At 51.9% G+C, this 27,910-nt stretch overlaps 2 protein-coding genes across 9 annotated transcripts in view; one reads left to right on the forward strand and one right to left on the reverse strand.

Moving 5' to 3' along the window:
- Positions 1 to 20,372, reverse strand: part of SUGP1 (SURP and G-patch domain containing 1) — a 44,030-nt gene extending 23,658 nt beyond the window's left edge. The window contains 7 exon segments of the mRNA NM_001246595.1: positions 2,125 to 2,248; positions 3,208 to 3,308; positions 3,584 to 3,707; positions 5,709 to 5,936; positions 9,961 to 10,064; positions 16,306 to 16,477; positions 20,326 to 20,372. Coding sequence (NP_001233524.1) covers positions 2,125 to 2,248; positions 3,208 to 3,308; positions 3,584 to 3,707; positions 5,709 to 5,936; positions 9,961 to 10,064; positions 16,306 to 16,477; positions 20,326 to 20,359 — 887 coding nt within the window. The 5' untranslated portion in view covers positions 20,360 to 20,372.
- Positions 20,373 to 20,651: 279 nt separating this feature from the next.
- The window catches only part of MAU2 (MAU2 sister chromatid cohesion factor), a 36,922-nt gene continuing 29,663 nt past the window's right edge, over positions 20,652 to 27,910 (forward strand). For 6 of the 8 annotated variants that reach the window (XR_675861.5, XR_675862.5, XM_009435080.5 and 3 more), the window contains exon 1: positions 20,721 to 20,996. Coding sequence is in view for 6 of the 8 variants with exons in the window: in XM_009435080.5 (XP_009433355.3) it covers positions 20,721 to 20,996 (276 nt within the window). In the remaining 2 variants the exon portion in view is untranslated. Of the gene's footprint in view, positions 20,997 to 21,431; positions 21,523 to 27,910 lie in introns of those variants that run through there. The other 2 variants (XM_512526.9, XM_016937071.4) reach the window with 2 other exon arrangements.

The raw sequence follows: 27,910 nt of genomic DNA on the forward strand, positions 1-27,910 counted from the left end.
TCGGCTCACTGCAACCTTTGCCTCCTGGGTTCAAGTGATTTTCCTGCCTTAGCCTCCCAAGTAGCTGGGATTATAGGCACATGCCACCATGCCCAGTTAATTTCTATATTTTTAGTAGAGATGGGGTTTCGCCATGTTGGCCAGGCTGTTCTCGAACTCCTGACCTCAGGTGATCCACCTGCCTCGGCCTCCCAAAGTGCTGGGATTACAGGCGTGAGCCACCGCACCAGGCCTCCAGCTTCTTTATAGCCATGCAATTGGTTACAAATTGTTTCCCAAAGTGGCTGGGGTATGCCTGGCCCACAGGCGTGACAGGGAAGGGCCAGGAGTGGCCACATGAGGCGGCTGTTAGATTTGGGGGTGAGGGGAGGTCTGCCAACCATGTGGGTCTAACCAGCATTTCTGTGCTTTGGGGCTGCCTCACAGTTGACCCTGCATGGAGATTAAACGCAGGAGCAAACCTGCACACCCTGCAGGGGCTTGAATACCTGGTCGTCCCCCCGACCCACCCAGTTCTTTCCTGGTCTGGCTCTGGCTCTGCAGTGAGTGCGGAAATGAGCTCCCTTCAGCCTCGTCTCCTCTGGCTGCCCAGGGTACCCACCCCAGGCGACCTCAACCAGCCTGGCCTCCCCGACAGCCACACCTGACAAGCTGGGCGCCTGTCAGCAACACCCCAGAACAGAAAGGACACACAGGAGGGCCGGGGCCACCTGCACCAGTAGCATCTCTCAGTTCTGACATCAGGGGTGAGGCTGGGCTGCAGCGGCTGGGCCCTGGACCCCTCTGACCTAGCAGAGCCACTGGGCTCTGGGCCTTGGACAGAATTCCATATCCTTGCCTGCTTCTCCTTTGAAAGGGTTCCACAGTCAGTGTCTACCTACAATGACAGCAAACTAGGTTTCTTATTTATATAGCCTTAATCAGGCAAATGAAGGAAAGACAATGATGACTTGGAGTGGACTAGTGATCCAACCCTGAGGTGTGGTCAACAACTCAATGATCCCCAGGGCAAGTCTGACATTCAGGACACCTGTCGGGGGGGCCTCCCGTCCCAGGCAGATCCATCTCCTGAACTCCAGGCCTAAACAATCCACGGCCCCAACACAGGCTCCTGGACACACAGGTACCAGACTGGGGCACACCTGAATCCCAAGCAGCCCCTCTCCCCGTCCCCATTCACTGGGTCAGCTGAGCCTTGACCCTCCCTGTTCCCAGCCCCCATGTTCCCTCAGTCCCACCTCCCAATGGTGGCCCACTGCCCTCGTCTGCCTGGACCTGGCCTGGCCATGTCTGCCCACCCTCCACGACCTTGGCCAGTGACCACAGAAGCACAGTTGCCCCATCTGTGATGAAGTCTAGGGCTGCTGAATCAACCAGCCCAGACAGCTGCTGCCCCAGGACTGTCATGCGCTGTCACACCTCCTCACTGACTGAGTCGGGGCTTGTGTAACCTGAGGCCAGGCGTGTGCTCACGGGCATGTCACCCTCACATCCCCCAGGCACCCACCCGCCTCCCCGGGCACAGAACAAGTGCCAAACCCACCCAATGAATGGATGAGCCAGTGAACACAGACCCAGCCACTGGGGGCTAGGGTACGACCACATGGCCGGGGATGGCAGGGAGGCTAGGCTGCTTGTCACACACCCACCCTTCTGTGGAACTCGCACACAGGCTGGGTGTTCCCCCTCCACAGATCCTAAAGTTCCCCATTCCCTGCCATTTCCCTCATCATAAAGGGGAGACCCTAAAAACATACACAACATAAACTCAACAGTACTGTGAATTTCCACTTGAGAGCCTGACTTGCCCCCGGCCAAGGGCTGCTGTGTGTCCCAAAGGCAACTGGGCAAGTGCTAGAGACTTTCTCCATGAGGCACCTGAAAGACACAAAGGCCCCAAAGGCCCCGTGCACCTGCCTCAGAGACTACCCAGGGGTGCTGGTGTGTGCGTGGGACATGCCTGTGGGGAGGCAGAGCTGGGCTCTGGGGTCAGAGACTCTTGGACCTGCCAGCTTCTCACAGTGGGACCCCAGCAGGTGGCTAGACTATGCTGATCCAGTGTTCTCCCCTGCAGGGGGGCTGTGGCCAGGGTGACGGTCACCTCCCTGGCAGGGCCCCCCTTACCTGAATGCCTGGTTCTCACGGTTGTTCTGGAGGGCAATGGTTTCCACCTCGGGACCCCCGTCCGCTATGAACCTGGCCAACTTTTCTGCAAGGTTCTTGACCTCTTCGTCCTCTGGGGGTGAAACTTTAAGCAGGCTGTCAGTACTGGGCTCAACTCACCACACCCAACAGCCTAATTTCTGCTAAGAACCCCAAGGGCAACAAGTGGGGTTTGTTTTAGGAATGATGCAAAGAGAAACAGGCAAATGGGAATCAGATTACTACACTGGGACCAGATGCCAGAATTCATAACACACCTCAAGCCCCCGCCCCCGACCCCCGCCCCGTCCCACAAGGGAGGTCAAGAAGGCCTGGGACACGAGCCAGGACAAAGGATCCAAATGTGACTGCGGGTCTGGCTAGGGCGGGAAGGGAGATGGGAGCACCCCAGGTTACATGGTTAGGGGGTGCTGTTGGGCCTCCTCTCCTGGGGAGAGGCTCAGGGCACAGGGCCACAGGGAACACAAGGAACAAACCTCTGCAGCCTGCGCTTGGCCTGAACATCAATTCCACCCCCCCAACCCACCAGCACTTGGCTGGGATTTTATGTCATTGCAGTCAGAGACCAGCCAGTATTTCCCCTTCCCCTGAAATTCATCCCATCAGAATTGCACCAGCTGACAGTGTCTGTCCCCCAGGCCCTCGGCCCTACACTACACTTGCCTTGCCCTGTCCTCAGTGCCCAGGAGGAAGCTGGGGCTCATCAACACTTGTTAATGTAACAAAGAACCAACAAGCAAAAGCCCCCTCTACCTAGGGTACTGCCCTGAACCGCTCTCCCAGAAGCGACCTCGACCTCCATGAGCTCCCGTCTACCCCACAATGTGGCTTGACGCTCAGGCTTCACCAGGTCCTTGGAGCACTGAGGGGGAAGGTGGTGTCAGACCCATTCCCAGAGTGACCCCAGATGCCTGGGAGAATACAGGCCTCAACCACCGGTGCCACACAGTGCCACTCCAGCACCTCCAGGAACCCCGATTCCGCATTGGGGCACGGTATGTCCACAGGCCTCCCCAGAATCTCCCACCCGCTCCGTCCACCTACCTTTCTGAGAGGCTGCCTGCGACTTCTGTGCTTCCTTTCTTATCTCAGCCACCTTCTTCCTGTAGTAGAGGAATTCCCTGCTATTCTTATCGTGCAAAAATCTGGAGAGGAGGAAGTTTGCAGAAGAGAGGGGAAAATGAGTATCTGTGACAGGCATATCCCTGCAGCTTCTATCGTGCAAAAAAAGGCAGGCTGGCGAGCAGGGACCCGAAAGCAAGTCTCCGTGCCACATGGGAGCCACTTGTCACTTCTGGTGAGAATCAGAAAACGCTTGGAACAGCATCCGGCCCACACTAGCAAGCATCCAGCCCCACACGTGCGACTGTGCAGCAAACGCATTCAACAGCACAGCCTTCCCTTCCCCGGAGATACTCACGCAAATGCTGGGTTATCCTTGTAGTCCTCCATAGCTACTTTTTCTAACTCGGGGCCTCCTTCTGCCACAAAGCGGGCCAATTTCTCTATCACTTTCCGAGTCTCGGCTCCCTCTGGGGGTGAAACTTTAAGGAGGCTGTCAGTACTGGGGTTCAACTCACACACCCCACAGTCAATAGGCACACTCTCTCTATGGACCACAACGACAGAGGGGGTGGGGGGAGAAGAGTGTGAGATGCAGGAGGCTGTCGGGCGTCCCGAGTCCAGGCACAAAACACCATGACGAGGGGGGAGTCGGTCTCACTGTCTTGGTGAGACACACTAGGTGGGAGAGAAGTGTGTGAGGCTGTGGTGAACTCCAGGCTGGAAGCTAGCAGAAAATATATCCAGCTTCCCCTGGTTTTGGTGGGGGAAATGCTTAATTCTTTTCTTTCTTTACCAGTTTTCAGCATAATACATCGGTTCCCTTTCATCCTTCAAAGATGACACATTCTTTTTTAAAAAATACCATTATGAGCTCTGATTTAAACACACTGGGTGGGTTTCGATCCATGGCAACTAGTGTCATCATAGAAGCTCTGCGGCGGGTGGAACCTCTTCAAGCTGGCTCCTGAGGGCTCTGGACATGGCCCCAGGAGTCTCTGATGGCCTCCTTGCCATCTGCCAGGACAGGCGCTCCAAGATCATCTCATACACTTCCTGCCCAGACCCAGAGCCAGCCACTTCTCCAAGAAGTCGGTTTCCATGAGAAACTGCATCTCCAGACCAGCATCTGGGAGCTAGGGATGCTCAATGCCACGGGCTTAATCATTATTTCGGGGCCTTTTCAGTGAACAGAGCTATAAAGATATATTTTTATATACGGATTAGCCTCCCCACTGAGCCATGTGGAACTTGCTTTTGCATTTTTCCCTTGGCCTGTTTCTGAGGCTGTGAGTTTGTCAGCTACTACACAGACTGCAGTCCTTGTAGGAGATGCACAAGAGAAATTTCTCGCTGCCAGCAAGTGCCTGGCAACTGGGCAACATGCCAGACCTGTGGCTAATCTTATTCCCCTTGTTGCTTGGGCTGCTGGGAATGGGGGAGAGGTGGGGAGTGTGTGGCCCAACGAGGGCCCCTGTGAGGTCCCGAGAGCATTCCGTGACTGTCTTTCACCCTAGGTCGCCCTCCTGCCATGGGCCCAGCAACAATCCTGACCTGGTTGCTGTTTACAGGAACAGGTGCGTTTCTGAGGCCATGCAGACAGTGGGTCATAATGGGCTTCAAGGGCCCCGAGATGGCCAATACCCCTTGTAATGCAGCAGTTCCCAACAGGGTACCCTTGGAGCTGCTGGGGCACCCCTCTAAGGAAAGGACACACGCCAGCTCCATTCTAATGGCCCGGGGGCCAAGCTGGCCTCTGATCCGCTCAGACACACAGCCAGAAGCAAGGGATCTCAAGGCTGTCATGGCACAACTCCACAGTCGCTTCAGTCTGTGCTGTCAGGGTGATGTGACCTCACCGGCCAGCCCTCCACACAGTTCAGGTGTCACAGGGACTCATCCTGAATGTGGACAGGGCTGGACTTGCTGGCAATGCTGTCACCACAGCCACCCCCCTTTGCCCTCCTACACTGGGTGGTCTGGACAAGCTCACCCGTGACCAGTGACCGTCCTTTCCCAGGGATAAAAGAGAGCACCCTCCAACCTGCAGCTCATACCTCTGGCCTAAACTCAGGGGACAGGTAACCCATGGTGAGGGGCAGTGCTTTGGGGCCTCAAGGGCTCAGCGGAAGAGCCTTAGAAGCTCCTCCTAGAAGGGATGTGAGGATGCCCTTTTGGAGCAAATGCGAGAAGGGCGTGCGCCCCTGCCTTGGCTGGGATGAGCCGCTGTGTGAGTGGAAGGTGGATCCCGCTGCTCCCAAGATGAAGCCCACGCGCTGATGCCCAGCAACACCCCAGCCCCGCCCCTCACCCTCCTTTGCTCTCCTCACCTCAGAGGGCCTGAGGCTCAGCTCGGAGGTCTGGTGGCTGCAACTCAGCCCAAAGCACCCACGCCCCTGGTAGCACTTGCCCTGCCCACCACAGATCCCACCTGCTAGAGCACGGGCACTGGTGGTGGGGGAGCAGCAGCTCCCACAACTTACCTTTGATCTCCAGCCACTGCTCATAGTCCTCCTCCTCGTCCTCGTCAGGGGACTGGAAGACACTCGGGCGGTGCGCCACGGGCAGCTGCTTGGCGTGGGAGTAGCTCTTCACAGGGCCCGGCAGGCTGGCCAGCCCCAGGCCTGTCCGCCTGCTGATGAGCAGGGACCTCTTCCCAGCGCTGGGGGTGGGTGTGCTGGGAGGGGCGCTGGGCGCACTGGTTGGGGCGTCTGGTATAGAAGGAAGGATATGCGCACTCGGGATCTGCAGGGCACCTCTCCCGGCTTCCAACCTAACCTAGGTGCTGTGGGCCCCGGGGGAGCTGGGTCCTTGACTTCCAGAACTCAGGGGCTCAGAGGAGGCCACCCTGATTTTACAGATGGGGACAGTGAGGCAAAGAGCAAAAGGACTCGTTGTGGTCCCCCAGCCAGAAAAGCAGCAGCCTGGGGCTCTGAAGTGGGCTGCTGTGGCTGGAGGCATCTCGGTCGCGCTGCACCCACAGACTGGGGACAGTTCTGGGGACAGAACGTCAGTTCTGCCGGGTAAGACCCGAGTCCCCGAATCTCAGTTTACAACCATTCCCTTGGAGGTCTGTGGCCAGGGTGACTGGCCGGGGGCCAGCCTACTGGGTGTTCTCAGCCTGAGACCTGATGGGGAAGGGACTCAAACCAGCCTTCCTCATTCTAGGATGAATTTGGCCTTGGGTTAACTTTTCTTAGCTGTTCCCTGGCAAACCTGACAGAGGTCGAAGACCAGCTGTCTCACCAGCAACAATGGGCTCTGGTCGGTAAACCCCAAAATCAGAGACATGGGCAGAAGCTCCACGGGTGACGATTTACCCACCTGGCATATCACACTGCACACCTGTAGGCGACCAACCTACAGACAGGGGTCCCATTCCTTGCACAGGCATTGCTGCCCACTGGAGAAGGCTGGGAATCCCCTGGGGCACTGACAAGGGGGCCAGGTGAGGACCTGGAGACCAGCCATTCTAGCCCACACTTTGGTGTCCAGAGGACCTACAGTGCAGAAGCACCCACAGCAAGGCAGGGGATGGGGCAAGGCTGGTGTGTGACAGCTTCAGGAAGAGCCCTGAGTCTGGTGGGGAGCAGCATCATGAAATTGGCCAGCTCACCACCCTGAGAGCAGGACTAGGGCCCCCGGATCATGAAAGAGGCTGGCTCTGCACTTGGGGACCTCATCTTTTTTTTTTTTAGTGACAGGGTCTTGCTCTATCACCCAGGCTGAAGTGCAGTGGTGCAATCATGGTTCACTGCAGCCTCTACCTCCTAAACTCCTGGGCTCAAGCAATCCTCCCAGCTCAGCCTCCAGCGTAGCTGGGACTACAGGTGCACGCCACCATGTCTGGCTAATTTTATTTTTATTTTTTGCAGAGATGGGTTCTTGCTAGGCTGTCCAGGCTGGTCTCACACTCTTAGATTCAAGCGATCCTCCCAGCTCAGCCTCTCAAAGGGATTACAGACATGAGCCACCATGCCTGGCAGGGGCTTCATCTTTTTAAGCCTTAGCTTCCTAAATGGAAAGTGTGGAAATGGAGGTAACCAGCTGCTTACAGAACTCAATGAGATTTAGTTGGACCACCTAGACCTAAAAAAAATAACGTCAAGTAAGAGAAAAAAGCTTGGAACAAAACGCACACTATGTCGTCATCTGCGTAAAGGGTCAAACATCTGAAACTACGGCACACACTGCTTGACTGAGAGGACAACAGGGGTTGTCAGACACACAATTTCTCGACAGTTACTTCCTGTAAGAAAGGCGGATGGGAGGACTTCAACCTCTGGTATTTTTCTTTTTTTTTTTTTCTTTTTGAGACTTAGTCTCGCTCTGTTGCCCAGGCTGGAGTGCAGTGGCGTGAGCTCAGCTCACGTGAGCAGAGCTGGTTGCCTCCCAGGTTCGTGCAATCCTCCCACCTCAGCCTCCCAAGTAGCTGGGATTATAGGGGTGTGCCACCATGCCCAGCTAATTTTTGTATTTTTAGTAGAGACGGGGTTTTACCACTTTGGCCAGGCTGGTCTCGAACTCCTGACTTGAGGAGGTCCACCCGCCTCGGCCTCCCAAAGTGCTGGAATTACAGGCATGAGCCACTGTGCCCAGTGAGTATTTTTCATAATTAACAAAGATCAGAAGTATCAAAGGCAAAATGTTACATCTATGAATTCTTTTTTGTTTTCTTTTTTTGAGATGGAGTCTTGCTCTGTCGCCTAGGCTAGAGTACAGTGACGTGATCTCCACTCACTGCTACCTCCGCCTCCCAGGCCCAAAAGTGATCCACCCATCTCAGCCTCCCCATTAGTTGGGGTTAAAGTTATGCATCACCATGCCTGGCTAATTATTTGTATTTTTTTTGTAGAGAGGAGACTTAGCCATGTTGCCCAGGCTGGTCTTGAATTCCCAAGCTCAAGCGATCCTGTCCCCTTCGGCCTCCCAAAGTGCTGGGATTACAGGCATAAGCCACCGCACCCGGCCGACATCTATAAATTCTGAGTGAAGAGAATACGACGTGTGTTATCAGACGTCTACCAAAGGGAAACAGAGGTAGAGAGAGGTGTCCCTCCAGAGGATTCAGTGAGAGCACAGACGTGGTCTGCTTGCACGGAGCAAGGGACATGGCAGGCACTGAGTCCACATTCCCTGGCACACGGGGTGGTACCCGATGAACACTAGTGCCCTGGTGGTCATTGTTGGGTGCCCCCAGCTGCGTGCCCACCTGGCACCTCAGCCGCAGCAGGCCCCAGAACCTGTTGTTCTCTGATGCAGCTCAGGTGTCTCGGGCCAGCCTGGTGTCTCTGAAAACCCTGTATGCAGAAGACCTGCTCACCCCTGCTGGTGGGTTCAAGCTGACCCAGCTTAGGGATGCCTCCCATCTCCCAAAGTGGTCTCACAAGTGTGGGGAGGGCTTCATCATGGCTCCACCTGCCCCAGACTGAAATCTGACTTATCTGTCTCTGCTCCTACAGGGTAAGCACATTGAGTGCAGGGTCTACATTTGCCCCCTTGGTAATTTTTTTTTTTTTTTTGAGACGAAGTCTCGCTCTTGTCCCCCAGGCTGGAGTGCAATGGCATGATCTTGGCTCACCTCAACCTCCACCTCTGGGGTTCAACCGATTCTCCTGCCTCAGCCTCCTGAGTAGCTGGGATTACAGGCGCCTGCCACCACGCCCAGCTAATTTTTGTATTTTTAGTAGAGACAGGGTTTCACCATGTTGGTCAGGCTGATCTCGAACTCCTGACCTCAGGTGATCCGCCTGTCTCGGCCTCCCAAAGTGCTGGGATTACAGGCGTGAGCCACTGTGCCCAGCCTGCCCCCTTGGTATTAATTTACATATTTATTACTTGGGCTGGGTACAGTGGCTCCTGCCTGTAATGTCAACACTTTGGAAGGCTGAGACAGGTGGATTGCTTGAGCTTAGGAGTCCAAGACCAGCGTGACCAACATGGCGAAATCACAACTCTACAAAAAATACAAAAATTAGCCAGGTGTGGTGGCATGCCCCTGTAGCCCCAGCTACAGGGAGGCTGAGGTGGAAGGTTTGCTTGAGCCCCGGAGGTTGAGGCTGCAGTGTGCTATGATTGCACTACTGCATTCTAGCCTGAGCAAGAGTAAGGCCCTCTCAAAAAAACAAAAATTACTGGCCGGGCGGAGTGGCTCACGCCTATTACCCCAGCACTTTGGATGGCCAAGGCGGGCAGATCACGAGATCAGGAGATCAAGATCATCCTGGTAACACAATGAAACCCAGTCCCTACTAAAAAGATACAAAAGGCCGGGCACAGTGGCTCACGCCTGTAATCCCAGCACTTTGGGAGGCTGAGGTGGGCGGATCACAAGGTCAGGAGATCGAGACCATCCTGGATAACATGATGAAACCCCATCTCTAGTAAAAATATTTAAAAAATTAGCCAGGTGTGGTGGCGGGCGTCTGTAGTCCCAGGTACTCAGGAGGCTGAGGCAGGAGAATGGGGTGAACCCGGGAGGCGGAGCTTGCAGTGAGCCGAGATCGCGCCACCGCACTCCAGCCTGGGCCACAGAGCGAGACTCTGTCTCAAAAAAAAAATTATTTATGTATTATTTATTTATTTATGCCTTTGGTGCACGCATGGGTGGAATGAGGGCGATCTATGATTACCGGTGAGCAGGAGTCTGAGGTGGGACCCATCACTTCCCATGTGCCCAGCAACCCCAGGGGGAGATGCAAGGACAGCACAAGGAAAGGGGAGGCCTACACTCACCTGTGCTGGTCTGTGCCTTCTGCAACTTCAGAAACTGCTGCAAGAAGCTACCATCGTTGGCAAACTTGTTGGAAATGCAGGAAGAGTTGTGTGCATTTGTGATTCTAGAACCAAGACAGAGGACAGAGAGGGTGAGCTGGCTAGAGATGGAGTGAGGGCACCAGAGGATGAGGATGAGGCCATCACCTCGTCCATCATGGCCCCTAACTCACCCCAGCACTCTCACCTACTGGGACCCCAAACTGGCCCCCAGAGATTTCAAGAGACTACTGCGAAGTGCGCACAGCAGGCTTCAGTACGGTAAGCTGGGAACAATCTTGTTCTGATAAAAGCAATACTCCATGTATTATCTCTGCCTGAATATTAACCCTCCAGGTCCAAATGGCCCTCCAACAAGATGGCTCCTGCTCTCTCTGCACAGCACCTGTCCTCCCTTGCTAGTTGATTATCTGGGTTGTTACTGACTCATGTCTGTCCTCCTGCTAGACCTTAGAGTTTTCCAAGGCAGGGCCTACATGTCTCTCTCTCTCTGTCTCTCTCTGTCTCTCTCTCTATCTATCTATCCGAAACGGAGTTTCACTCTGTCGCCCAGGCTGGAGTGCAGTGGGGCAATCTTGGCTCACTGCAACCTCCTCCACCCAGGCTCAAGAGATTGTCATGCCTCAGCCTCCTGAGCAGCTGGGATTACAAGCATGTGCCACCACACCTGGCTAATTTTTGTATTTTTGTAGAGATGGGGTTTCGCTATGTTGGCTGGGCTGTTCTCAAACTTCTAACCTCAAGCCATCCTCCCACCTCATCCTCCCAAGGTGTTGGGATTACAGGTGTGAGCCACCACGCCTGACCTATTTATTTAAGAGACAGGGTCTTGCTCTGCTGCCCTGGCTAAAGTGCAGAGCGCAATGGTGCGATAACAGGGACTACAGGCATGTGCCACTCTGCCTGGCTAATTTTTTAATTTTTTTTTTTTTTTTTTTGGTAGAGGTAACATCTCACTATGTTGCCCAGGCTGGTCTTGAACTCCTGGCCTCAAGCAATGGTCCCACCTCAGCCTCCCAAGTCACTAGGACTAAAGGCATGTGACACTGTTCCTGGCCAATGCCATTTTTTTGACAGGCATGAAGGGCAGCTCTGACAACAGTATATCAGCTGTGCTCAACTTTGGTTTAAATATATTTAGGCCCCTGGGTTTGCCTTTGTGTTAACTTGTTAAAAACATATTTTTTAAAAAGTAAAACATAATACTTTGCTAAAAAAAAAAAAAAAAGAGGGAGAGAGTGAAGATAAAATATAAAATGCCCTGTGATTCTTCCAGCAAGATTGCTTTGGCTGTTTTCTTAGAAATGTTTGATGCCCAGGCTGGGCGCGGTGGCTCACGCCTGTAATCCCAGCACTTTGGGAGGCCGAGGTGGGCGGATCACGAGGTCAGGAGATAGAGACCACCCTGGCTAACACAGTGAAACCCCATCTCTACTAAAAATACAAAAAATTAGCCAGATGTGGTAGCAGGCGCCTGTAGTCCCAGCTACTCGGGAGGCTGAGGCAGAAGAATGGCGTGAACCAAGGAGGCAGAGCTTGCAGTGAGCCGAGATTGCGCCACTGCACTCCAGCCTGGGCGACAGAGCAAGACTCTGTCTCAAAAAAAAAAAAAAAAAAAAAGAAATGTATGATGCCCACAGAAATGCTTGCAGACCCCAGCTCTGAGCTGCAGGCCCACATGGGTAAAGAAACACAGGCTTTGGCTAAGCATGGTGGCTCATCCCTGTAATCCCAGCTACTTGGGACACTGAGGTAGGAGAATCACTTGAGCCCAGGAGTTTGAGGCTGCAGTGACATATGATCATGCCACTGCACGTCTGCCTGGGCAACAGAGTGAGATCATGTTTCTTAAAACAAAAAAAAGTAACAGAGGCTCATTATGGAACAAATGGAAATGTAGAAAAACTGAAATAAGCCTAGGCAATATGAAGAAAACCCCATCTCTACGAACAAAACAAAAAATTAGCTGGGTGTGGTGGCGTGTGCCTATAATCCCAGCATTCCAGAGGATCACCGGAGCCCAGGAGGTCAAGGCGGAAGTGGGCCGCAATCATGCCACTGCGCTCTAGCCTGGGTGACAGAGTAAGATCATTTAAAAAAAAATAAAAAGAAAAGAAAAACTGAAACAGAAAGGAATGGAAAAACCCAACAACGTCTCCCTACTTTGCAACAGCCACTATTAACACTGGTATATATCTTTATTTTGCTCTCTAAATTAGAAGTCAGAAGAAATAAGGCTGTGATCACAGCACACACTCTACTTCTTCCATTTCCTACTGTAGCACACCATCCTGCTCCAATCTCAAATTCCTCACATACGCTGCTTTTTAAACCCGCATGACGTTCCACCATATGGATGTACCCAATGGTGCAAAAAGCTCATGGAGTCCACAGGGCTAGCCTTTTCCTTTAAATAGGAGAAAGGAATAATTTTTAGTTCATCAGAACTAAAATAACCTAAATACATCAACAAGGGGCACTGGTTAAATAAATTACGGGCCATCCACAGGGAAGATGGGGCAGCCCTGAAAAGTTGAAATTTTAGACAAGCAATCAAATACAATGTTAAAGGAAAAACAAGGCCAGGCGCAGTGGCTCACGCCTGTAATCCCAGCACTTTGGGAGGCCAAGGCGGGTGGATCACGTGGTCAGGAGATCGAGACCATCCTGGCTAAAACAGTGAAACCCCGTCTCTACTAAAAATTAAAAAAAAATTAGCCGGGCATGGTGGGGGGCACCTGTAGTCCCAGCTACTCAGGAGGCTGAGGCAGGAGAATGGCGTGAACCCAGGAGGCAGAGCCTGCAGTGAGCCGAGATCGTGCCACTGCACTCCAGCCTGGGCAACAGCGCGAGACTCCATCTCAAAAAAATAAATAAATAAATAAATAAATAAATAAATAAATAAAGGAAAAACAAAAGGACAGGCTATAGAACAGTATCTACAGTGTGGTTCTACTTACATCAAAATACATTTGAATTAAAAATTGTTACAAAGGCCGGGTGCGGGACCTCACACCTGCAATCCCAGCACTTCGGTAGGCCAAAGCAGGCGGATCACCTGAGGTCAGGAGTTCAAGACCAGCCTGGCCAACATGATGAAACCCCGTTTCTACTAAAAATACAAAAAATTAGCCGGGCGTGGTAGCGGGCACCTGTAATCCCAGTCACTGGGGAGGCTGAGACAGGAGAATCACTTGAACCCAGGAAGCGAACGTTGCAGTGGGCCAAGATCGCGCCATTGGACTCCAGCCTGGACAACAGAGTTAGACTTCATCTCAAATATAAAAAAAAATTGTTAGACAAACACATCGGGCCAGGAGCAGTGGCTCACACCTGTAATGCTAATGCTTTGGGAGGCCAAGGTAGGAGGATCACTTGAACCCAGAAGTTCAAAACCAGCCTGGGCAACATAGTGAGATCCCATCTACACAAAATTTAAAAATTAGCTAGGCATGGCAGTGGACATCTGTAGTCCCAGCTACTCAAGAGGCTGAGGTGGGAAGATAGCTTGAGTCCAGGAATTCCAGACTGCAGTGAGCTATGATAGTGCCACTGTACTGCAGCCTGGGTGACAGAGTGAGATCCTGCCTCTGAAATAAAACAGGCCCAGCACGGTGGCTCAAGGCTGTAATCCCAGCACTTTGGGAGGCAGAGGCGGGTAGGTCACCTGTGGCCAGGAGTTCAAGACTAGCCTGGTCAACATAGTGAAACCCTGTCTCTACTAAAATACAAAAAAATGGCCAGGCTCAGAGACTTATGCCTGTAATCCTAGCACTTAGGGAGGCCGAGGTGGGAGGAACAACCTGAGGCCAGGAGTTCAAGACCAGCCTGGCCAACATGATGAAACCCCATCTCTACTAAAATACAAAAATTAGCCGGGCACGATGGTGGGTTCCTGTAATCCCAGCTACTCGGGAGGCTGAGCAGGAGAATCGCTTGAGCCCAAGAGGCAGAGGTCGCAGTGAGCCAAGATCACACCACTGCACTCCAGCCTGGGCGGCTGAGTGAGACTCTGTCTCAAAAAATAAAATAAATAAATAAATAAATAAATAAATAAATAGCCGGGCATCGTGGCGCACACTGGTAATCCCAGCTACTCGAGAGGCTGAGCAGGAGAATCTCCTGAATCCAACAGGCGGAGGTTGTAGTGAGCCGAGATGGCACCACTACACTCCAGCCTGTGTGACAAAGCAAGACTCGTCTCAAAAATAAATTAATTAATTAATTAAATAAAATTAAAAAAAACAGAAAAACACCTCAACACTCAACCAGTGCTTGTCTCTGTGCTGCAGAGTTATGAGTGACTTTGGTTTTTTGTTTACCCCTCTTCTACTTCCTGGATTTCCTACCATGTACATGAATTACCTTTAAAGTTTAAAAAAAGAAGGAGTAGAAGTAATTTTATATGAAAAAGAAGGTTCAATGTTGACACTAAACAACCAGGACATTCTGGGCACCCCTCAGTTCCTGTGCCTGCCCCCATACTCACACCCTGAGCACTTCACTCAGGAGGGACCAGAAGAGGTAGGGACAAGGAAAGACAAGAAATCACATTCAGGCTGCAGAGTACAGCGAACGGCTCCCACCTGAAAACCATTGGTAACAAATACTGGGAGATAAAAATGCCGGTTCTTGGCCGGGTGCAGTGGCTCACGCCTGTAATCCCAGCACTCTGGGAGACTGAGAGGGGCGGATCACCTGAGGTCAGGAGTTTGAGACCAGCCTGACCAACAAGGAGAAACCCCGTCTCTACTAAAAATACAAAATTGGCTGGGCGTGGCAGCGCATGCCTGTAATCCCAGCTACTTGGGAGGCTGAGGCAGGAGAATCGCTTGAAACTGGGAGGCAGAGGTTGTGGTGAGCTGAGATCGCGCCACTGCACTCTAGCCTAGGCAACAAAAAAAGGAAAAGAAAAAAGAAAAGGCAAGAGCTGCTGGGTGCAGTGGCTCACACCTGTAATCCCTTTGGGAGGCCAAGGTGGGAGGATCACTTGAGTCTAGGAGTTCGGGACCAACCTGGGCAACATAACAAGACCTCATCTCTACAAAAATAGAAAAAAATTAGCCAGGCATGGTGGCACGTGCCTGTGGTCCCAGCTACTTGGGAGGCTGAGGCAAGAGAACTGCTAAAGCCCAAGAGCTCAAGGCTTCGGTGAGCCATGATTCCACCACTGCACTCCGGCCTGGGTGACAGAGCAAAACCCTGTCTCAAAGAAAAAAAAAAAGGAAAAGCTGGAGCTGGGACAAGGCCTTGGGGAAGGTTAACACACTCTACACTCCAGACCCCAGAGGAAGGGGCCTGCCTCTCAGATTATCAATCTCCAGCCTGAAAAGCTTGGATCTGGTCACCCTCATCACAACATCACCCCTTGATCAAAACCCTTGGTGCCCTCAGTGTTTCTCAGGACAGGCAAGTGGAAACCCTTGCTGAGCTATCATCCACCTGCCATCCACTAAGGGACAGCCCCTTTGGTACAGCAGCTCAGGCTGGCCCTCCACATATGGGCTCTCTCCCCTTCCTGCCCTCTGCTGGGCAGGCCTTTCTCTGCTTCCTCAGTGGGCCAGCTCCACCTGGGCTTTCAGGATGCAAAGCTCTGTGGCCTTACTGTGGCCACGGGGCCTGGGAACACACTGCCTTTGTTATCTTCCAGGAGCTCTGGGGCGGCACCTGCATCCCTTTGCTAGTAGTTTGTGACCCCATAAGGGCAGAGGTTTTTTTTTTTTTTTTTTTTTTTGAGACAGAGTCTCACTCTATGGCCCAGGGTAGTGTACAGTGGCACGATCTCAACTCACTGCAACCTTTGCCTCCCAGATCCCAGAGATTCTCGTGCCTCAGCCTCCTGAGCAGCTGGGACTACAGGCACGTGCCACAATGCCCAGCTAATTTTTTGTATTTTTTAGTAGAGATGGGGTTTCACTATGTTGGCAAAGCTGGTCTCAAACTCCTGGCCTCTAGTGATCCTCTGTCTCAGCCTCCCAAAGGGCTGAGATTACAGGTGTGAGGCAGCACACCTGAACTCAAGGCAGAGATTTTTACTCTGTTATACCCCTTCCCTCTGCACCACAGCTGGCTGGCAGTAAATAACTGCTGAGTGGATGAGTTGGCAGGCTGTCCTCTGGGCTTCCACATACCCCTCATTTCTCTCTTGCCATAGTGAGCCTCCCAAGGGCATCTGGGTCATTCCTTGGATCATCAGGCTATGGCTGGGTGCAAGCACATGCCGACTGCCCTCACAAGCCAAACCCTGTGCTGGTGACCCTCAAAGACTCACATCCAGGCCCCATCCAGGCCCCAGCAGGCACTTACTCGCCAGGATGTGGGGGCTGAGGGCTGGCCACCTGATTCTGCTTGGCTTTCTGTTCCATTTTGGCTTCAATTTCCCGTTTCTTCTGAGCGATGAGCTCTTCCTGGTGAAGGATGTTCATGTTCATTTTTCCAGATTTAGGGGGAGCAACCCCAAACCACCGGTTAGCCTTTCCTGGGGAGGGAAAAGGAGTACGTCGGAAATCACCTTTACTCCACAAACACCCCAAGAAGCTGTGACAGGCCAGAGAGCAACTGATGTTCAGATTAATTTATATGTCTATTAGTTCATTTATTCAGCAAACACTTACAGAGTGCCTGCTGCATACCATACCCTGTACTTACTACGTGCTATGCAAGAGAACACAGGTCTCTGCCCACGTGGGACTCGCTTTGGGCTGGGAAGACAATAGACCCATAATAAAAAAGTAACTTTCAGGCTGGTGCAGAGGCTCATGCCTGCAATCCCAGCACTTTGGGAGGCAGGGGCAAGCGGATCACTTGAGGTCAGGAGATCGAGACCAGCCTGGCCAACGTGGTGAAACCCTGTCTCTACTAAAAATACAAAAATTAGCTGGGTATGGTGGCATGTGCCTGTAATCCCAGCTACTAGGGAGGCCGAGGCAGGAAAATTGCTTGAACCAGGGAGGTGAAGGTTGCAGTGAGCCGAGATGGTGCCACTGCACTCCAGCCTGGCAACAGAGCAAGACTCTGTCTCAAAAAAAAAAAAAAAAAGTAAGTGCACAATGTGGTAAGAGCTCTGCTGAAAACCAAAAAAGGGTGAAAAAGTAACAGGAGAGTACATATGCAGGTAGGACAGGCAGAAAATAAACACTAGAGGAGGAGACATTTAAACCAGAAAAAACAAATAAGAAGCCAGCGTCATGAAAAGCCAAATGGGAGATGATCTCGGCAGAAGAAGGAGCAGATGTGAAAGCTCAAGGCAGGAAGAAGCCTGGTACATCCAAGGAGCAGCAAGTGCCCAGTGTCAGAGGGGCCTGCTCCAGGGACAGGCAGAGGTGAGGCATGTCAGAGCATCTGTGCTTTATTATAAGCGCTTTGGGGAGTGATGGAGAAGCACTAAGATGAAGAATGCAAGATCCATTGGGTCTTTTTTTGAGACAGGGTCTGGATCTGTTTCCCAGGCTGGAGTGCAGTGGTGTGATCTCAGCTCACTGCAGCCTCCGCCTGCCCAGCTCAAGCAATCCTCCCACCTCAGCCTCCCAAATAGCTTGGATTATAGGCATGCACCACCTCACTTGGCTAATTTTTAAATTTTTTCATAGAGATGAGGTCTTGCTATAGTGCCCAGGCTGGTCTCAAACATTCTTTCCACCTTGGCCTCCCAAAGTGCTGGGATTTACAGGCATGAGGCACCGTGCCCCAGTGGCTTTTTTTTTTTTTTTTGAGGCGGACTGTTACTCTGTCAGCCAAGATGGAATGCAGTGGCACCACCTCGGCTCACTGCAACCTCCACCTCCCAGGTTCAAGCGATTCTCCTGCCTCAGCCTCCTGAGTAGCTGGGATTACAGGCGTGAGCCACCACACCTGGCTAATTTTTATATTTTTAGTACAGTTAGGATTTCGCCATGTTGTCCAGGCTGGTCTCGAACTCCCGTCCTCAAGGGAACCTCCAATTTACGCCTCTCAAAGCACTGGAATTACAGGCGTGAGCCACCGAACCCAGCCTTCTTTTTTTTTTTTTTTTTTTTGAGATGAAGTATTGCTCTTTTCCCCCAGGCTGGAGTGCAATGGTGCGATCTTGGCTCACTGCAATCTCCACCTCCAGAGTTCCAGCGATTCTCCTGCCTCAGCCTCCCGAGTATCTGGGACTACAGGCATCTGCCGCCATGCCTGGCTAATTTTTTCATATTTTTAGTAGAGATGGGGCTTCACCATGTTGGCCAGGCTGGTCTCGAATTCCTGACCTCAAGTGATCCACCCACCTCGGCCTCCCAAAGTGCTGAGATTACAGGCGTGAGCCACCACACCCAGCCGTTTTTTTTGTTTTGTTTTGTTTTTTTGAGACAGGGTCTCGCTGAGTTGCCCAGGCAGGAGTGCAGTTGCATGATCGTAGCTCACTGCATCCTCAAACTCCTGGGCTCTAGAGATTCTCCCACCTCAGCCACCCGAGTGGCTAGGACTACAGGCACACTCTACCAGGCCTAGCTATTTTCTTTTATTTTTTGTAGAGACAGGTTCTTGCTATGTTGCCCAGGCTAATCTTGAACTCCTGTCCTCAAGGGAGCCTCCCATTTAAGCCTCCCAAAATGCTGAGATTTTAGGCATGGATCACCACACCTAGCCAATATCCACAGGGTCGTTTTATTTTCATCCTGGCTACTAGGTAATCATTCTGGCCGGAGAATCCACAGGCAACAAGACCAGGGAGGCTCACTGGCTCCAAGCAACAGACAATGATGTCTTCAGACTAGGGTGATAGTATGGAGACAGGGAAGACACCTCAGAGGTTCCCCATGGGACTCAGAATAAAATCCAAATTTTAAAAGTCTGAGCCGGGCATGGTGACTCACACCTGTAATCCCAGCACCTGGGAGGCTGAAGCAGGAAGATCACTTGAGGTCAGGAGTTCGAGACCAGCCTGGCCAACATGGTGAAACCCCGTCTCTACTAAAAATACAAAAAAACACTGGCCAGGTGCGGTGGCCGGCGCCTGTAATCCCAGCTACTCAGGAGGCTGAGGCAGAAGAATGGCTTGAACCCGGGAGGTAGAGGTTGCAGTGAGCCGACATCGTGCCACTGCACTCCAGCCTGGGTGACAGAGCGAAACTCCGCTTCAACAAAAAGAAAAAAAGAATTCTAAAAGGCCATTTTCAAGGCCCCGCCAGATGGTTCCCCTCCCTTCTGCTTCATCCTTGACATTCTTCAAAAGGACAAGCCCATCCTACCAGGGCCTCTGCATTTACTGGCCCCCCTCTGTGTGGAAGGCTCCACCCTCCAGGGATTCCCATAGCTGGCATTCATTGTCTTAACTCAAATGTCTTCTGCTTGAAAAGGCCTTTCCCTGGGCCAGGTGTGGTGGCTCACACCTTTACGTAACCCCAGCACTTTAAGAGGCTGAGATGGGAGGATCGCTTGAGCCTAGGAATTCCAGACCTGCATGGGAAACGTGGCAACACAAAAAATACACAAATTCGCTGTGTGGTGGCGCGCATCTGTGGTCTCAGCTACTAGGGAGGCTGAGGTGGGAGGATCACCTGAACCCAGGGAGCCACAGTGAGCCACTGCACTACAGCCTGGGCGACAAAGTGAGACCCTGTCTCAAAAAAAAAAGAAAAGAAATAAAAGGTCTTTCCTGACTACCCAATATCAGAAGCCTCCACTCTGATCATATCATACGTAACCTCACATCATACGTAAGTTTTTGTAAATATTTTCTCATTAATGCACTGACACCCCAGTAGAAAGCAACCTCCAGGAAGGCAGGGCCCTGTTTCGGTCACCGCTGCATGCGTAGCGCCCAGCACACTGCTTGGCACACAGTGAGCACGCCCTAAGTATTTGCTGATGGGTAAATGCATTCTATACTGGGGAAGTAGAAAGGCCAAGGCTTGCAGCAAAGTGAGGGTCAAAAGACGCGGGAAAGTGTGTCAAGGGAGCCTCAAAGCACTTCGGAAAAGCAGCTTTTCCAGAAAGCGGGACGCAGGCCAGAGGCCAGCTGCTACGAAAAGAGGGGTGCAGGGACAGCCCAAGGTTGTCGCCGTATTGGGGAACGGAGGTTGGAGAAGCCCTGAAGGCGGTTGTTTCGGAAACGGGACGCAGGGCCGAGCCGGGTGGCGGCCTCTACGGAGATCCGTGCGTCCTCAACAAACCAAGCGGGGGCGGCCAGCAACCTGGGTCTGGGGTCTCGAGAAACCAAGAGGTGCAGAAGCCGACGCTGTGGGCTGCCCCGGGCTGAAGCGAGGGATCCACGGGTCGCAGCAGGACGGACCCGAGGAGTAAGGGGAGACACCTAGCCCCAGGGACCCAGGCGGCCGCCTGAGAGGAGGCGGGGGCTGTTACCTGCAACATCCCGGTTGTCCATCTTGAGACTCATCCAATCCCACAATGCTCCGGCGCCACTTAAGGGGCCCTGTTATAGTGTGCATCGCCTGATGGGAGATGTAGTCCGCCTCGGTCAGACTCGCCCTACTACTGCGTGAACGACTGGGTTTTTTTTTTTCACCTCCAGAAACGGAAGCCTCAGCCTATCGGCGATGCCTAAGTCCCAGTCACGATAACCAAACGGCGTCGCCCTTTTACACCTTCCCGGAGCGGCGGTCATCTCAAATACAAACTACATGTTCCAGGATGCTTTGGGCGGCAGATCTCGCGGAAGCCGCGAGGAGAGCCCGGCCCCGTCTCGCGCGCCTGCTTCCGCCTCCCTGTGGCGGCGGCTTGTTGTTGTGGAGGCCAAAATGGCGGCTCAGGCGGCGGCAGCGGCCCAGGCGGCGGCGGCTCAGGCTGCGCAGGCCGAGGCGGCCGACTCGTGGTACCTGGCGCTTCTGGGCTTCGCTGAGCACTTCCGCACTTCCAGCCCGCCCAAAATCCGCCTGTGCGTGCACTGCCTGCAGGCCGTGTTCCCCTTCAAGCCGCCGCAGCGCATCGAGGCCCGTACACACCTGCAGCTGGGCTCCGTTCTCTATCACCACACCAAGAACAGCGAGCAGGCGCGCAGCCACCTGGAGAAGGCGGTGAGCGCGGGCCGGGCCGCGAGGGAGGAGTCGCGGGCTCCTTGCAAGATCTGGGCTGACGGGTCGCGACCGCGGCGGGTGGGGGCCGCTCCTCGGCGACCTGGGGGCGCGACCTCCGTCAAAGCCGCAGGACCCCCACCCGCCTCTGCCGGACCCCAAAGCCACCAGCCTCTCAGGGGACACGAAAGCCTCGCCCCCCACGCCTTATTTCCCGTTTCTGGTGACAGGGCTCCAGGAGCCTCGTCACCGTGCTCTGAAAGTTGCCTGTTATTGGGAGCAACAGGATCCGCAAATCGTCTGGTTTTCAGGAGGATCCCACCTGTTGGTGGCGATGGGGACATCACAGGGTCCTGAAGCTACTAGCTCCTCCTGTTTCAGCTTCCGGAGCATCAGCCCCAAACGCTTCCACCTAAAGTGACTTGGGGTAGGGGTTGGCGGAGGCGAGACCCCTGGCATTCTCCCGGGAATCTGAAGTCTGGTCTCAGGAACCTGGAAGGGCATGCTTCTCCTTGGACACGGAAGTTTGGTAATCGTGGTTTTTGGAGGGTCTTGTGCCCCCATCAATAATGCCTGGTGTCGTACGAGGGAAGCTGAGACCCAGAGTCTGGAGTTGGTCATTTGAGGCCTATGAGGAGGAGAAACAGGGGTTCTGGATTCCAGGCCCCGCTGTTCAGTTTCAGTATTAGGGGAACTAAAAGCAGCTCCTGCTTTTTCTCCATCCACTGGTGACTTCTACCATCCATCAGTCCATCCTCTTCCGTCCGAGTGAGTCCCTCCCCTGACCCAACTTGATTTGTGTCATCTTGGTGCCTCAAAGAATGCGGGAGAGTGGCTGTCATTCTGCCCTTTAGTAAACTTAATTTTTTTTTTTTTTTTTTTTTTTTTGAGACGGAGTCTTGCTCTGTCACCCAGGCTGGAGTGCAGTGGTGCCATCTTGGCTCACTGCAAGTTCCGCCTCCCGGGTTCAGGCCATTCTCCTGCCTCAGCCTCCTGAGTAGCTGAGACTACAGGCGCCCGCCACCACGCCTGCCTAATTTTTTGTATTTTTTAGTAGAGATGGGGTTTCACCGTGTTAGCCAGGGTGGTCTCCATCTCCTGACGTCATGATCTGCCCACCTCGGCCTCCCACAGTGCTGGGATTACAGGCTTGAGCCACCGCGCCCGGCCCCTTTAATAAACTTTCTAGGGCCAGGCTCAGTGGCTTATGCCTGTAATCCCAGTATTTTGGGAGGCGGAGGCAGACAGATTACTAGACCCCAGGAGTTTGAGACCAGCCTGGGCAACACAGTGAGATCCCGTCTCTACAAAAAATACAAAAACTAGCTGGGCGTACTGACGCGGGCCTGTAGTCCCATCTACTCCAGAGGCTGAGGTGGGAGGATCAGCTAAGCCCAGGGAGGTCGTGGCTGCAGTGAGCAGTGATCACGCCACTTCACTCCAGCCTTGGTGACAGTGAAACCCTGTCTCAGAAAAAAAAGATAATATTAAGGAAAAAATAATAAAATTTCAGGCTGTGGAGTCGTTTTTTTCTCACAGCAGCGCTGTGATCCTGTCAGACCCCTGCCTCCCTTTTACCTTTTACCCAGCTCTGTCCTGCTTGAATAGAGAATTATTGAAAAGAATCAGCTCAGATTTTAAAAACTCATTAATCTGAGGTAAATCCAAGCCCACCCTCAGCTAGTAACAACTTGCCTTGAGGAATAGATCAAATCTTTGTTTCACAGACTGAAAAGTTGGAAGGAAACTTTATTTTATTTTATTTTATTTATTTGTTTATTTTGAGACGGAGTTTCGCTCTTGTTGCAGGGGCTGTAGTGCATTGGCAGGATCTCAGCCCACTGCAACCTCCGTCTCCCAGGTTCAAGTGATTCTCCTGCCTCAGCCTCCCGAGTAGCTGGGACTACAGGTGTGCGCCACCACACCCAACTAATTTTTGTATTTTTAGTAGAGACAGGGGTTCACAATATTGGCCAGGCTGGTCTTGAACTCCTGACCTTGTGATCCACTCCCCTCGGCCTCCCAAAGTGCTGAGATTACAGGCATGAGCCACTGCGCCCAGCCCCAGATAATTTTTTTTCTTTTTTTTTTTGAGACAGAGTCTCGCTTTGTCACCAGGCTGGAGTGCAGTGGCGCAGTCTTGGCTCACTGCAACTTCCGTCTCGTGGGTTCAAGCAATTCTCTTGCCTCAGCCTCCCGAGTAGCTGGGATTACAGGCTTGCACCACCTCATCTGGCTAATTTTTGTATTTTTAGTAGAGACAGGGTTTCACCATTTGGTCAGGCTGGTTTCGAACTCCTGACCTCAAGTGATCTGCCCATCTTGTCCTCCCAAAGTGCTAGGATTATAGGTGTGAGTCACCACATCTGGCCAGTTTTATTTATTTATTTATTTATTTATTTATTTTGAGACAGGGTCTCGCTCCATCACCCAGGCTGGGGTGCACTGGCGTGATCTCAGCTCACTGCAGCCTTGACCTCCTGGGCTCAAGCAGTCCTCCCATCTCAGCCTCCTGAGTAGTTGGGACCACAGGTACGCACCACCACACCCAGCTAATTTTTGTGTTTTTTGTAAAGACAAGGGCTTGAACTCCTGAGCTCAAGCCATCCACCTGCCTCAGCCTCCCAAAGTGCTGGAACTACAGGCTTGAGCCATTGTGCCCAGCGTGGAAGGCAACTTTAGTCCTCACTGGATCAACTGCCTTGTTTCAAAAGGGAGGCATTATGGGCCCAGAGAGGTAAAGTGATTTGCCCAAGGCTGCACAACAAGTTATTGACAAAACTGGGCTCAAACTCCAGCTCAGTGATAACCAGGTTACATGCCAAGATGATACATCATTATTGTTTTGGTGAAGTTTTTTTTCCTTTGATTCATTCAACAGATACTTGTTCAGCTCATGCAGGATGCCAAGCCCTATTTTTGGTGCCGGGGGATCAGCAATGGCTAAAACAGTTTCTGCCCACGTAAGCCTAGGTTTTCATGAGGAAGACAAATGATAAGCATATAGTAAGAGGTTAGGCAGTGATGGAAGAACCTTGAGAACTGAACCAGGGAGAAGAGATGGAGTTGACTTGGAGCTATTTTTGGCAGAGGTAGTGAGAGAGTCTCTATTTGTGGGAGTGACATTTGAGCAGAGGCCTGAATGGGTGGGGCAGGGAGCCTGGAGAACCACTCAGGGGGTCAGGTTGATGGCAAGGAGTGCCTAAGCTGTCGGGGACTGGCAGATGGTATCAGGGTCTCTCCAGGGTCATGATGAGGCTGAGATCAAATGAGGCACCAGACTTTATTGACTGGGAGGGGTCTGGTGGCCCAGCATCTCCAGTGGATGTGCTGGTTCTAAAACTCTCCTTTCTCTCCATGAACAACTCCCACCACCTGCCTTCCCTTGTCTCCCAGGGCTGTTCAGCCTGTTTCTGGCAGTGGCTAATAGTCACTGTGTGTACTGTCGTATTTTGCCCACTCAGCCCTGTCTAGGAGAAGCAGTCATGCTGCAAATTGCTCGCTTTACCACTTGGCTTTTGGACCCATAATTTAAACCCTTCTCCTTGCGAAGTGCCTTTGCTCTGTCAAATGGAACTTTGAATCTTGAAGGGTCTTCCACTGAGCCACATGGTGCCCTCTGTAGCTCACGCCAACTTTATGCCTGGAAATCCCGTTCTTTTTGTCAGTCGCATCCCAACTGAAAATTTTTCCAGCTTTTAGTTAAAGTAATGTTTTCTATACTGTTTTCCTTCCACCAACGTTTGTGAATTTTTTTTGTGTTACAACATAAGCATGCTTTCTTTCATCTTCATTCTTTATTAATTGTGCATTTTTTCCCAATCAGGGAGCTATCAACTTTTATTCTTTCCTTCCCCAGAGCTACTTAATAAAGAATCATATGTTCTCCGCCTAGAGGTGGTTTGCTGGTTTCTACTTCTGAAAAGCAAATGGCTGAAGAGATTCCAGTATCTTCTTGGAGAGCCAACCCAGTGTAACAGTATTTTGCAATAGTTTGTGACTTTTCTCCTTGCTCATTCTCTCTGCTGTTCTTTTTATTTTTATTGTTACTTTTATTTTATTTATTTATTTTTTGAGATGTAGTCTTGCTCTGTCACCCAGGCTCTGGAGTGCAATGGCGCAATCTTGGCTCACTGCAACCTCTGCCTCACGGGTTCAAGCGAGTCTCCTGCTTCAGCCTCCCAAGCAGCTGGGATTACAGGCGCCCACCACCACGCCCAGCTAATTTTTGTATTTTTAGTAAAGAAGGGGTTTCACCATGTTGGTCAGGCTGGCCTTGAACTCCTGACGTCAGGTGATCCACCCGCCTTGGCCTCCCAAAGTGCTGGGATTACAGGTGTGAGCCACCACACCCAGCCTATTTTATTTTTCATTTTTTTGAGAAGGAGTTTCACTCCTATTACCCAGGCTGGAGTGCAGTGGTGGGATTTCAGCTGACTGCATACTCCACCTCCCGGGTTCAAACGATTCTCCTACCACAACCTCCTGAGTAGCTAGGATTACAGGCATGTGCCACCATGCCCGGCTAATTTTGTATTTTTAGTAGAAACAAGGTTTCATCATGTTAGTCAAGCTGGTCTCGAACTCCTGACCTCAGGTGATCTGCCCGCCTCAGCCTCCCAAAGTGCCGGGATTACAGGCATGCCACCACACCCGGCATCTCTCTGCTCTTCTTCACTGAACTAATTTTCTCTAACATAAGTGCTTAGGTAAAACCTATTATTGGCCCCTGAACTCAGTGCTACGTCCAGCTTTCCTATTGTTTTCACTGTCTTTTGCTTTCTCTCTAAGAGACCCCAGCCTCCTTGGTCATCACATTTTTATTTAAGGTTATTTCTCTTTTATCTGCTTCTGTCAGTTTCTAATGGTCTCCTCAACTGCATTTTTTTTTTTTGAGACAGAGTCTCACTTTGTTGCCCAGGCTGGAGTGCAATGGCGCAATCTCAAATCATTGTAACCTCCGCCCTCCGGGTTCAAGCAATCCTCCCACCTCAGCCTCCTGAGTAGCTGGGATTATAGGTGTGTGTCACCATGCCTGGCCCTCAACTGCATTTTAAGTCGTCTAGAAAGATATATAACATACTTAGTCGTCTACTTCATCAAGTCAACTAACTTTGAAAGAATCATCCATTAAATGTCCCCATCAGGCCAGGTGTGGTGGCTCACACCTGCAATCCCAAGACTTTGTGAGGCCAAAGTGGGCAGATTGCTTAAGCCCAGGAGTTCAAGACCGGCCTTGGCAACATAGCAAAACCCTGTCTCTACCAGAAAAAAAAATATAGCCGGGCGCGGTGGCTCACGCCTGTAATCCCAGCACTTTGGGAGGCCGAGGTGGGCGGATCACGAGGTCAGGAGATCGAGACCATCCTGGCTAACAAGGTGAAACCCTGTCTCTACTAAAAAATACAAAAATTAGGCAGGCGTGGTGGCGGGCGCCTGTAGTCCCAGCTACTCGGGAGGCTGAGGCAGGAGAATGGCGTGAACCCGGGTGGCGGAGCTTGCAGTGAGCCGAGATCGCGCCACTGCACTCTAGACTGGGCGAAAAAGCGAGACCGTCTCAAAAAAAAAATATATATATATATATGTGTATATACAAAAATTAACCAGGCATGGTGGCACATGACTCTGGTCCCAGCTACTCAGGAGGCTAAGGCAAGACAATTCTTGAGCCAGGAAGTTGAGGCTACAGTGAGCTGTGATCGTGCCACTGCACTCCACCCTGGACAACAGACCGAGACCCTGTCTCAAAACTTTAAAAAAAGAATCCCCATCAGAGTCAAAGAGGGTATGTCTTCCTTTCCTCAGCAACTTTTTAAAAATTTGATTGTATTTATTTTTATATTTTCTATAGAGCTAGGGTCTAACTGTGTTGCCCAGGCTGGTCTTAAACTCCGGGCCTCAAGCAATCACCTGCCTTGGCCTCTCAAAGTGCTGGGATTACAGGTGTGAGCCACCACACACAGCCTCCCCAGCAGCTTTTTTTTTTTTTTTTTTTTTTTAGATGGACTCTCACTCTGTTGCCCAGGCTGGAGTGCAGTGGCGCAATCTCAGCTCATTAAAACCTCTGCCTCTCAGGTTCAGACTATTCTCCTGCCTCAGCCTCCCAAGCAGCTGGGATTACAGGTGCCTGCCACCATGCCAGGCTAATTTTTTCTACTTGTATTTATTTATTTATTTATTTATTTATTTATTTTGAGACAGAGTCTCGCTCTGTTGCCCAGGCTGGAGTGCAATGGCGCGATCTCGGCTCACTGCAAGCTCCGCCTCCTGGGTTCATGCCATTCTCCTGCCTCAGCCTCCTGAGTAGCTGGAACTACAGGCGCCTGCCACCACGCCCGGCTAATTTTTTATATTTTTAGTGGAGACAGGGTTTCACCGTGTTAGCCAGGATGGTCTTGATCTCCTGACCTCATGATCCACCCGCCTCGACCTGCCAAAGTGCTGGGATTACAGGCGTGAGCCACTGCGCCCGGCCTCTACTTTTATTAGAGATGGGGTTTCACTATGTTGGCCACGCTGGTCTCGAACTCCTCAGCAGCTTTTTTGGGGTCACAGTAGTTGGTGTCTCGGTGACTCTTGCCTCCGTAGGGCCTCAGAACACCTGCCGGCCGCCTTGTTCCCTGGGTCTGCTCAGCAGATCCTGGAGCTGTTACAGTGCATGACAGGACACTTTACCTGAAAGCCTTCCTTCTTTGAGTATGGTTTTGGCAGTGATGTGGGTGTGTTTTGGCTGCTCTGGGACTCCCCTAAGTAAATAGTTGATGACTATAAGCATTGTCACTTTACTTAGAAATTCCTTGGCTAGAGAATTCGCAGTGACCAACCTGGGCACTACCCTGTCTCTACAAAAAATTTGAAAATTAGTGGGCCCGTGGTGGCTCACATCTGTAGTCCTAGCTACTTGGGAAGCTGAGGCG

The sequence above is a fragment of the Pan troglodytes genome, chromosome 20 (genome assembly GCF_028858775.2).
Source record: "Pan troglodytes isolate AG18354 chromosome 20, NHGRI_mPanTro3-v2.0_pri, whole genome shotgun sequence".
Lineage (NCBI taxonomy): Eukaryota > Metazoa > Chordata > Mammalia > Primates > Hominidae > Pan > Pan troglodytes.